General features: G+C 34.0%; 1 protein-coding gene across 3 annotated transcripts in view; it reads right to left on the reverse strand.

Annotated features, from left to right (window-relative positions):
* LOC115631057 overlaps positions 1–12,722 on the reverse strand; it is a 39,436-nt gene that overhangs the window by 22,246 nt on the left and 4,468 nt on the right. For all 3 annotated transcript variants that reach the window (XM_030527694.1, XM_030527693.1, XM_030527695.1), the window contains 2 exons: positions 6,681–6,803; positions 3,098–3,261 (listed from right to left, as the gene is read on the reverse strand). In XM_030527694.1, the coding sequence (XP_030383554.1) occupies positions 3,098–3,261; positions 6,681–6,803 (287 nt within the window). The remainder of the gene's footprint in view (positions 1–3,097; positions 3,262–6,680; positions 6,804–12,722) is intronic.

Here is a 12,722-nt window from a genome sequence, read left to right on the forward strand (position 1 = left end):
ATAGACTGGAGCTCTGTTGTTTATTTAGATCTACGTTGTCTTATTCTTTGGCAAATACGCTCTCATTATTTGCGAATGGGCTCAGCCAGTCCCCTCTTTAATTTCGTTTTTCGGCGTTATCTATGAAGCGATGTCAGAGTGATATTTGCCGACGACGCACATGCTTAAGTAAATGTTTGTTGAAGTAAGAAGTCGGGCCAGAGATCAACATTCTGTTGTTTACTTTACTCGCACTTGTCTCATAAATCTAAGTTGTGACGAAAAAGCGAAACATCTGCTCAGACAACACATATTTCCAACTAAAAAAAAGTAATAGTCCATTCTAAATCTAATTGTTTATTCAAAGTTAATCCCAAGCTACTCCTGACTAGTAAACAATGCGAAGTATATGGCTAACTAAAATTGTTCAATAATATTTTTGAAAAAACTTTCATAAAATAGAAAAGCTTGAAAACGGCTCGAAATTTACAAATAGGTATTATTTACTTTTAAGCTACGTATTTAGCTAGAAGCAATGAACTAAGGAAAGCAATGCCAACGACAAAGGCAGAAAATATTAAATTAAAAAATATTTAAACTTAAAAATGAAGAAGAAAATACACAAAAGCATTGAATAGATTTTACATATTATCTTGGTGAAGAGTCCTTTTCTGTGACATTGTTAGTTAACTTATACTATTTATAATTTGACATAATTTGCGATTAATATTTAAAATAATTTATTATTATTCAAAATATACTCGCAACTACCATAAAAAAAGAGGGAAGGTCCAAAACATAATTACCATTATTTTCAATACAATTCAATACAATCAACTGTCTATATTACGTATACGTAATATATATCGTCTACTTGTAGGCTTTATAAAAAATAACTGCCAGATGTAGATCTACAATTAAAATGATTAACAATTTGCGTTAACGAATTATTAGTACATACATTACAACCATACTCTTCTTATATCAGTGCCTCTATTTGAATTTTCTGTTGAGCTAGCCTTTTGAAGTCTATCTCTAAACAGCCACTGTATACCTGCTCTAATAGAAAAGGACCGACGAATGTTTGAGCTTTGCTGTCCTTGGATCAAAAGGGGCCGCCCTAACTGCAAATGCATTCCTGCCGATTCAGCTTGAAATAATAATCATTCCCAGAATAGTAATCACAATTGTTTGCTGAAGATTGTTTGCATTTAGCCAGGTACATAAATATAAAGTACATACTATAAATGCATAAAATCACTATTTCCCAACAGTTAATTTAAAAACACTGCAGTGTAGCAGTGCGAGTCTCTCTCTCATCCATATTCCCTCTAATGTTAGTGCATTTAACTTTGCCCAAAAAGTTGTCTACGATGTTACAAGAACCGCATTAAAACTGCCGAGCAAGTGCAACAGCTGCCATGTGAAGGTAGTTGGCCACAACTTTGTACACATGTAGAAGCAAATATGTGTAATGTGTTGATGTATGCGTATTAGACAGTTGAGGTCATGCAAATAGGTACACTTCTGAGTGCTTCTAGCAGAGCTATACCATCAGAATATTCCTATTGTTATTCCCATGTAAGGAAATAGTAAGTAAGTAACTAAGTAACTTTAATGCAGAAGTCTAGTATTGAGAATTTAAAATATAAGTCGAAGTTCAAAGAATTTAAGAGCAATTGCACAATTCCTTTATTTAATTTATTTAGAACAATTGAGCGCTTAACGGACTTATGAGTCAAGATATTCAATGAGAGAATAGTCAGACCTAATAGCGAAGTATATAAGACAATTGTTGTAGAGAGTGTAAAATATAAACATATATAAAATATAAACATATCAAATATATATATATATATATATATATATATATATAGATAGATATAGATATATAGATATATATATATATATATATAGATATATATATATATATATATATATATATATATATATATATATATATATATATATATATATATATCTATATATATATATATATATATATATATATATATATGTCCTTAATTACAAGCACTTACGAATAAAATGGCTCACTAATTATCTCTAGAAAATAATTGTATCATGCACTATAAAGTATTAGAAAGAATTCAAAAATAGCATTCAGGACTGAATTGTAACGAATTAATCCTTTTAGATTTTTATAAACATACGAGGATCTACATTTGTACGTACATCCTGCATTATTTAAATGACCTTGGTTGGCAGAACTGGCAGCAGCTAAGAGCAGCGAACACTGAGGTGTCGTTAAAGAGTCGTGTAGTGGCATCATCGTGAGTCGCGAACAGTTGTTAATTCTGAATTGCAAATATATGCTCTCTTACATTCTACTATAAGCCTCAATTGAGGAAAGGGCAACAGTCAAGTGGCCGCCACTGTGCCTACCTGATAGCACACAAAAACCACATAAGGCAGAGCCTGGTGAATGTGGCATAAAAGCGCAGCAGCAGTGGCAGTGGCAGTGGCAGCAACAACAAGAACACCAACAGCTACCATTTACCGTAACCGTTGGCAACGCATTCAGGGCCGCATCATTTTTAGCTTTTAACTAAACATCAAGCCGTAAATGCAGCACAGCATCGCCAGCCGACTGTGCCCCCAGCAGGCCCCCAACTATGTGGGATTATTTTTTTCCTTTTTGTGCAGATAATGCGCATGCATGTGGTTTTTGTTAAGGGATTGGCTGGAGGCTGAAGAGAATGCCAGCTGGCAGCTAACATGGTTGTCATGTCAACATCTTACATGGAACAGGAGCAGGGCTATCGGTTACTGGCCTCAATACATCAATACTAATTAGCTGCTGTTTGTGGGGTGGATGGGTGGTTGGAAACTTCTTGTTCTACGAATATAGAGCCCCCATTCCGCATTGGACTAATGAATGGCGACACTTGTGCGATGTAAGCGGTTGCCCTTAATCCCATTTAAAGAACGTTAAGTGCATTTAACTTTGCTACAATATCGATTACTTACTTAATGCAATTGCAATTGCGATTAAAATAGCGTGTGTGTGTGTGGGTGTGTTTGTGTGTGAAATGGCAAATGCATCGATGTAATTAAGGTGGAATGCCACAAGTTTTTACAAGCATAACAAAGTTTTTACCTCAATGTCGCCGCTATCCGGATGCCGCATCACAAAAGCCGATGGCACCACGCCCGGTATCTCCTGCTGGGGTATAAAGAGCAGCGAATGATGGAAAATTGCATTCAAAAGCAAACTCATCACAACTACAGGTTTATATTTGCCAAATTTGTCAACGAGAAAACCTGCAAGGAAACCAAGGAAAAATGGGTTTTACATTAGAACTTTGAATGAATGAGCAGCCATGCATATGTGTGTTTGCACAACTACTTACACGTACATGTACTAGCTATATAAGTGCGTATATATGTATAGAGGGGAGATATATGTATACAAGTATTCCCTCTGTCTTTCCAGTGCATGTACTTGTATGTACGGCCCGGCATGTATGTATGCTTTAGCAAATAAGTTGAGCACAACATGAACATGCCCCTTTAGCATTGATAAGTTGCACAGCCATTGAGTCAACTCTTGTAGTTTGCTTGCCCCCCCCCACTCTGCCTATCACTCCCCAAGCCTGTTAGCCTGCTCGCCTGTCATGTTTTGTAGCTGTGAGTTATGTTAGTTTTAAGTTAAAGTGGAAGTTGGTTTGCTTTCGGAGGCAGCTGCTGCACAAATGCCTGCAAATTTCCCATAGAACAGAGAAAAATGTGCTCTATACCTTTGCATTGATTCGCTCGATTCTATTTGCCAGCACCAGATTGAATAATTGAGTCTGTATCAAACACCTGATCCAAAGCGCTGTACAACAAAATAGCTCTAAAACGTGCTTCAAGATACTTCATGCACCCACTACCATGGTTGGAAAACAAATTTTCGCAAGCTGGACATTTTATTGAAGCAGATTTCACTTCTTTAATTGGCATTTAATAATTGTGAACATTTATTCCTAAAATCAAAATAGAATTAAAATGTTAATCAAGCATTTTTAAGCCCAAGCCGCCATTTATTTAAAAAAAGCTTCTGTTTTTCAACATTTAAAGTTTTTAGCAGTCTTCAAGTCTTCTCAAGTTTTTTCTTTATACAAAGTTTTTCTTCCCCTACTTGTATAATGCTTTGATGTTCTCCATATATACAATTAACTTGTTTAATTAGCATATCTAAAGATCATCTATTCCTAAAATCGGAATATATTTAAAATGATTTCTAACATTAAAAGTTTTTAGCAGTCTTCAAGTCTTCTCAAGTTTTTTATTTATACAAAGTTTTTCTTCCCCTACTTGTATAATGCTTTGAAGTTCTCCATATATACAATTAACTTGTTTAATTAGCATATCTAAAGATCATCTATTCCTAAAATCGTAATATATTTAAAATGTTTTCTAACATTTAAAGCTTTTTGGAGTCTTCGAGTCTTCTCAAGTCTTTTCTTTATATAAAGTGAGTTTTTCTTCCCCTATAATTATCTTGTTTATTTAGCATACCTAAAAATCATCTCAATACTCCAAGAAATTTCTTTATAATCAATTAATAGTCTTCTCAACTCTTTTCTTAATACAGAATGTAATGTTTTTAAGTTTACAACTAACTTGTTCAATCAGCATTTCTGAAAATCATCTAAAGACTTCAAGCCATTTATTTATAAAAAGTTGATAGTTCCTCTCAAGTAAGCTGCGTACGTTTTTATAATCTGTACTTTATTTATTAAATAACTTTGCAGCTCAGCAGTTTGACAGTGCCAGCTTACAGGGTATTTGTTCATTACACGCTGTGCCTTTCAACAACCTTTTTGCCATTGCAGCGTTCAGTCCGTGCATCAATTTATCAATCGCATGACTCACATTACATACTCATTTAACACCACATTTGACGCGACACTTTTTATGGACTGCAGTTGGTTTTTCAACCGGTTTTTTATTGCCATGCCCCTGCACAACTTGACGTATACGCAATAAATTCAGCAAAAATATTTATCGCATGGCACCTATTTAACTGTCAACCGTGCGCTGCCATTTTATCTTTTGTTATCAGCACAATGCTCGTCCCTCTGCCTCTTTTTTTGTTCTTTTTCAACACTGCTGCACACACCTGTGCCTGTGCAATTTTTTTCGCTTATCTATTTTATTTGTATGGCACTCTGTTTGTTTGTTGCGCTCGCTGGGCAGCTGTCACTCAGCGGTGACGAAAAATAAAAACACAACACCAGCAGCAGTAACAACAACAACAAAAAACAACAACCACAATGGGTATAAAAGGACATTGCAGCAAACTAACTGAATGTGTGAGTCGCTTTTCTATCCTACAGTTTAAATGAAAAGGAAGTTTGGTTTTAAAAGTTTGCAAATCCCAAAGATATCGGTGTATATCGGTGCTTTTGCTAAGCATTTGGAATAATGCGACTCTACAAAATCTAGCTTCCAATAAATAACAATTACAATTACTCTTTTGAAGATTTTCCATTCGCCAAATAAAATAAAATCAAGCCTGAAAAATATCAGCTCTTATAAAAGCACTTTATGTTTGAAGGGCATTGCAGTTCCACGTAGCCGACGATAGCTTTTTTGATATTCCCTCTGTAGTTTTAACTATTTTTATGTCACACTTGTGGAAAAAAGCCACACGCTGCATGCATTTTTTATGCCACATTTGCGAGCGCAAATAATTTAATTCACTGCCGGCTTAAATGACAATTAAAAATGATTTCTTTTATGCCCTTCGCTATTCACATATTTCAGCCCCAATATGGGTTTATCATTCGTTTAATATTTTCCTTGCGTTTATTAAATGCTTGGCTCAAAAGTGAAAGACAAATTAGGAATGATGCTTGCTTTCTAATAGAAAAGATTTATATAAAAGAGCAATACTCTCGTGTTTTACTTAGAACAAAAGAGAGAAGCTTAGGAAAATGGCGACCAATTTTAAAATTGAAACATATTGGAACGAAAAACTCATTCCTTACACTCAATAGAGTTCATAAAAATCTTTAAAAAGTAGAGTTCAATAAGTTCACTAAAAAATAAATTATATGGAGTTTAAAATACAGAAACAAATTGAAATTTCAATAACAGCGTTTTGTGTTCGATTGTTACAAAAAACAGTTTGGTAGATTTTCGTTTTATCTGCTTAAATAATGTAATTATCTAATAATGGGGATTAAATCTGTCTTCTAAATCCCTTCTACTCACATTTCATAAGTATTTGTTCTTAGTTTGTCAAATCTAAGTACGACTGGGTGACAAATAAAATCCCCCCAACGTGTCAGAGGCATTATTGTAGATTATTTTTGTGGCTTTCTTATCTGGCAAGCTGCAATTAAAGTGCACTGTAAATCGTCGCCTACCACCCCTGTTTGTTGACGTATCAATCAATTAAAATTAAACACAATTTATTTAAAGTATTTTTGACATGCCAATGCAAAAAAAACTTGTCTGATTAAATTACTAATATTACATAAAAAAATGATTTCTATTAAAATTCATGAAATTTCTTTCTCGACCCTGGACAAGTAATTAAGGCATTCCTCATATTTAGCAGAGAAATACATTGAATTGAATTTAAACAAAACAAGCAATTACATGAAAGCGACAAGCACTTAATTAAGATGCCAGCTCATAAGCTGCTGCAATTTTTATTCACGCCCTGCTGTTCATTAATGTTAACTCACCTGTAATGGGGGGACTTAAGAAGGTTGTAAACGGCAGCGCCAAATAGATAATGGCAATTTCCTCCACCGTCAATCCAATCGATTGCATGTGTATTGTCAGATAAGGCAGCAGCGATGAAGTGGCTGTGAAATGGAAAAAATTGGAAAAATTAAAGCTTAAAGCGGCAGAATATAAAATGCAGAACAGGATGCTTAAGCTTAAGCTTACAGCCAGTAACTATAGTATATGGGGCGGAGAGTGGATGGAGCAGTGTTTTAAATGTGACTTAAAGCGCTTTATTTAAAAGCCACGCATGTTGTGAGAGCTGAGTTCGAGGCTGAGGCCGAGGCCGAGGCTGAGGCTGAGGCTGAGCACGAGTCTGCATACACGCGTGTCTATTAATAATTTATGGATATTAAAGCACACAGACAGCCATTTCAGTTCCTGTTTCAGCTCGTGTTCTTGTTGCTGTTGAATGTGCAACAAAATGGCGCAAATAATGGGCAATTGGGCAACCAAAATGTGAAAACCTGTGCGCTGTGCAATTGCTGCTGCCACAGCCTTGACCAATTTAAAGCGAGCGAGCAAACACGCCGAGCTGATGTTATATCTCCCTACCCCTACCCCCACCCCCTCCCACATTTCACCCCTTTGGCATATACCCTGCCATGTAGCCACATGAGGCTTGTGCATGTCGAGTGCGAATGAAATTATGTTAAGGTCCATTTAACATTTTCTCATATGTGCGAGGAAGGTCGATGATGCCGATGATTTCATTTTTACAGCCTTGCCATTTGCAGCAACTCACAGATAATTAACAATAATAAAATATACTATATACTGACGTCTTACAGACATATATGCCTACATTCGTCTAACGAAAAGTATTGTTATTAATCAGAAAGTTTGAGTTATCTTTGAAGATATCGTGTATAAATTGAATGAAGAGAAACCCTGTAACCCTCGCTTTATCTCTCTGCTTAAACGATTCACTGTTGACTGTTGACCAACGACGTACTCAAGCGGTTATAGGTTCACTAATTCCTTCCAACGACCATTAACTTCCGATTTGATTTCCGACTGAAACAAAAAATAACTGCATACTAATACTTATGATGAAGCTGATCTCCCAATCTCCCATCTTACATATAAAAGAATATGTACATACAAGTTTTCATTTCTTGCTGAACATGAAGTCCGATTCTCAAACAGTACGAGCTCATAGTTATTAATTGTAAATAGATTATTAGGTAATTAAAGATGAACATTAAACAAATAAGTTGAAAACGGTCAATCAACAGTATGGATCGACAAATTAGTTCATCTAAGAGAGTTACTTGGCACCTGCTTCTGAAAGAAAATCTGGAAACGTATTATGGCCAGTTTCAATAGTACGTCAATTATTTTCATTATTATTCATTATTCTCTACTGCATCGTCATTTGGCACATTTCGATAAACGAGCTCTCGCCGTAATTTCTACTCAATTTTTCATTCATTATCATGCATGCATTTTCATCATCCATTTGAGGAAATCGGGTGACAAATTTGTTACTCACTCTTTATTAATCTGTTTACAAATTATTCAGTTCCTTTATTCCGCCCCTCTATTCATCTGTCCGATCACATAGATATTAAAAAATGAAACAACTTGCAGTCTTCAAACTTTGCTTTTGTAAATGTTAGCTTCAACTTTGAAAAATGACCTAGAACCATCGAGGTTTGAAGTTGAGTTTCCCTTCGGCTGCCAAATTGAAACTCTACTGTTCATTATACGTAAACATGTATGCTTTCGCATGTTGCTGATTCAATGCAATAACAATTAATTGTTGGCTGGCTGGCGGGTTGGTTGGTTGGTTGGCTGCGAGCGTCGGAAACGGAAATGCAAGCATGTCAGGGTTGCTTGGCTCGGCGGCCATTGTGGTGCCGTCCCGTTGTCATTTGTAATTAATGCCGGCTCGCTGGATCTTGGTGCCTGTACATGAAGCTGTCGCCCGCATCAGTGTTGTGCTGTAACCATTAATGTGCACAAACAATTCCACTTTATTTGCTGACTCTGTTTACCTTTTAATGAGTAAACGCGATTTTTAATGCGCCAATTTATGGCCACACACACACAAAATGAAACTCAACTACAAATACGAATAGTAACAATAACAATAATAATAATAACGAAAAATGTTGCCAGCAAATTTGAATATATGCATATTTTTTAATGGAATATTGTATCCCAAAAACACACGCACACACACACATACTCGTAGTTGGAATAGCCATATAGTATCTAATAGATACATTTGCATATGCACATAAATCACAAATTGATACGCAGAGCAGTGACAAATGTGAGGCAAGCCAGCCAACAGGCAGGCAGACACTTTAGACCACTGAATATTTCATGAATTGATAGCCAGTCATAAAAATAAAAGCAAGGAATAAATATTGCATACGAATATGTCTGTGCACATTCGCCTTATTTGCGAGAATACGAAGCACTTTACGAGGCTCTCCATATTATTGGGCAGTAAGGCATTTTCCCCAACGTTTCTGCAAAATTATTGAGAATTTTAATACCTGATACGCATACACATATGTACGATTGGGTATTTGGTTGATTTATTTGGCAAGACATGAGCATTTGTAGAAAATATTTGCTTCCTAACGAGGCCAGCATGGCGTATGTGTAACAAACTTCAAAGCCACAATAAGGAATATAGATTTTGTTGCTCAATATTTTTATTACATTGCAACCAACAAAAATGAAAATATTTTGCTTTGCAAATAACGAATTTAATAAAATGTGGAATAAAAACTCTAACCTACTCTTTGATGTCTGATGTGGCGAAGGTATTTTCTTAAGCTTAATAACTACATGTTTTAAAACAAATAACAAATAAGCTGAATGTTGACATAAAACATGCGTTTAGTTCAAAAAGCGTATATAAATATAATTGCTTTAGTTTTATATTGCTTTAGATTTAAACTCAACAAAGAATTTGCAAAAGCGTCTGATTTGATTTCTACTGCCTTTACAGGCTTTTTCAAAATATATTTAAAATTTTACTTAATATTTATTTAAGAAAAAGTCAACGATAATAATAAGCTTGTTCTAAACCAATTCAATTAATTAAATTAGTTAACGAAACAGTTTTAATAAATTTGTATTTCTGCTATGGCTGTAAATTAAAGGAAAAACATCGATGTTCTCTTTATAAAAAAGCGATGCATGTTTTGAATGAATAATTTTCCATAGAAAAAGAAGCTCATATTAGGAAGAAAATCAACCGAATTGTTTTAAATGAAAAATGTTTATATATCAAAACCGGCTCTTATAGTATTTTAATTAATGTTGTTAACCAATAAAGTAATCGTAATCCTGATTCTTGACGAACTTGTATGGCTAACTTACAAATAAATTATAATATACAGTTTTAAAAGCAAATCAATCCTACGCTACTGTTACGCATTTTAAGAATATTAAACGAGGCTATAGGAATCGAGATTAGGATTAAGTCTTTAACAACCTAAAATGTATATAACAAAATACACATTTTAATGAAATCATTAAAAAAAATTACAATACAAATATACCTTCTCCGATAAAGCTCACCAAAATAATGACTGCTTAAAAAAACAATGAAAATGTTTGATGTTTGGACAAACATCGATGGACGATGTACCGCAAAGAAGAAAACATCGATGCATCGTGTTAAAAACATCGTCGATGCTCGATACATCGATGTTTTTTACATCCCTAAATTAAACATTTAAATGAACTAATTTCTCGAAATTTTTAATGAGCATTATTCAATTGAAACAGCAAGGCTTGCTGTCTAGAAATTATAAATTATTTAATATGTGGAAAAACTCATTGTTAAATAAAGAAATCTTGGCTATATGTACATAGTACATATAGTATTTATTATCGTTTATGAAACGTGCTGTCGCCACCTAATTACTCTGCTTAGCTTAAAGATAAACACATCTACTTAGGCTTGGGCTTTCGTTATTCAACACAGCAGATTGCGTCGCAAAATATGCAAAACGTTTCATCTGCTCGTATTAAAGCTCTATTTTGCTTGTCTTTGTAAATCAGAGACACACACACACACATAGAGACACAGAGACACACACACACGCATTCAATTGCACACTTAAGGCTGACAGTGAATCTCTGAATTCATTATCACACCACCCGCGCATTAACTCTCATCAATTCTGGTCGGAAGTTATCAATTAGGCACAAAATATGTAACACATTTGTATAAATTTAGTTACACACAGCCACATAAACACATACTATAAGTAACGATTTTCCCAGCATGTGGCAATTAAGACGACGTCGCATAGGAGAGAGCCTCTGCGATTGTGTGTGTGTGTGTCTTTTGTAAATAAATCTAGCCCATGAGCTTAGAGGTTGAGAAAGGTTTGGACTTGATTGGACCATGTCTGTATCTGTATCTTTGGCTGTCCAACGACCGTGCGCCATTTCATGGCTCGGCACTCGGCTGGCGGTCAATGACAAAAAGATTTGCTCGCCGGCCTCTGATTGGCCAGCAGCGCGTTGTTTTATGCATGTCATTAAAGTCGAATTGTCGCAAAAATGAGTATTAATGCGTTTTTTATTTTGCTTGATAAGCCCGCGACAGGTCTTTGGGGCAATGCGGGGCCGGGAGTATGGCAGCTGGACGTAATTCAATTTCTTGAATATTTAATGAAATTTAGTAAATGCGACATTTTTAATACGATTTTTTTGTTTGTTTCATTGTTTATGCATTTCGTGGACTTGTTGTTTTCTCTCTTACACTTCAGCTGCCACTCAATGCGATAATAATTAATAGATACAGTCGCATGTGCTTATCTGAATCGTTTTTATTTATATTTGCATACCAAACCTAGAACCTTTACTTAAGAGTTTAATGTAAAAAAAAGCAAACAAATATCTTTCTCTAGGAAATGTAAGAAAGAATGAATTTATCACGCTTTGTCTGTATTTTCTTGTTGTTTATCTTTCTTTATAAAATGTAACTTTTATTTGTTTTTTTTATTTTAATTTATAGGTACTATTTATTGTCAAATGACCAAGCAAGAATTTAATATCCAACAACTGTTATTATTATTGTTTAATTTTGTAAATGAATCAAACATCTTTTAAGTTATTAAGCTTTATGGGGGTTTTGTTTAATTTTTCCAGCTTCACACTGTCTATTTTTGTTAACCAATTTGATTTCTCCATGTTGTTTAATTAAGTAGAAAAGGCTAAGCTGCCTGTACTCTTAAAATTGGATATCTTCATTTTAATTTTAATTTAATTTACCTCACGCGTTAATTCGTAATGTTTTGAAGAAATATGAATAAATTGAAATTGAATCAAACATCTAACAAACTTCAACACTTTGATAATAGAAATGCCATCTTTTATGACTGATAGGACGCGTATGTAAATGCTTTGAATTTTAAAAAAATATAAACTGCCCTTCAAATATAAAAAATGCATTAAAAATCAAAAAATTGTGATTTAAAGAAACTAAAATGTCGAGCCTGCTTCACATACTAATCGAATTGTTAGAAATACGATTCCAAAAGGAAATAAACCGAAAAACAATAATTCTAAACAATAAAGCATAAAATTGTGAAATCATTTAATTTCATTTATTTTTGGTTTACTGATTCGACAATTTCTGTTCATTTATTTATTTAGTTTTCTTTCATGACAATATTTTAAAGCGATTCATTGGGAATTCCATTTCATTCATCGTTAATTGAATTCGTTTCTATACTTGTATGGAAGTTATGTTTATTTATCTATCTATATATTATTGCTGTCTGTTTATTTATTTGTCCTTTTCAAATTTGAAAACAGAATCAAATTGTGATACGTTACGTGGCTTCAAACAATTATGTTATTATTATATTAATTTTTATTCAAATTATTTATTACTTCATGTTTATTTATCATTACTAGAAATGTTTATTTATTATTATAATATATTTCCCAGTAAGTTTCAGTTTATTTTATTTTCGACTATTTACATGTTTTTCTTTTCAAATGATGGCTTATTT

The sequence above is a fragment of the Scaptodrosophila lebanonensis genome, unplaced genomic scaffold, assembly GCF_003285725.1.
Source record: "Scaptodrosophila lebanonensis strain 11010-0011.00,11010-0021.00 unplaced genomic scaffold, SlebRS2 tig00001412-arrow-pilon, whole genome shotgun sequence".
NCBI classification, from domain to species: Eukaryota; Metazoa; Arthropoda; class Insecta; order Diptera; family Drosophilidae; genus Scaptodrosophila; species Scaptodrosophila lebanonensis.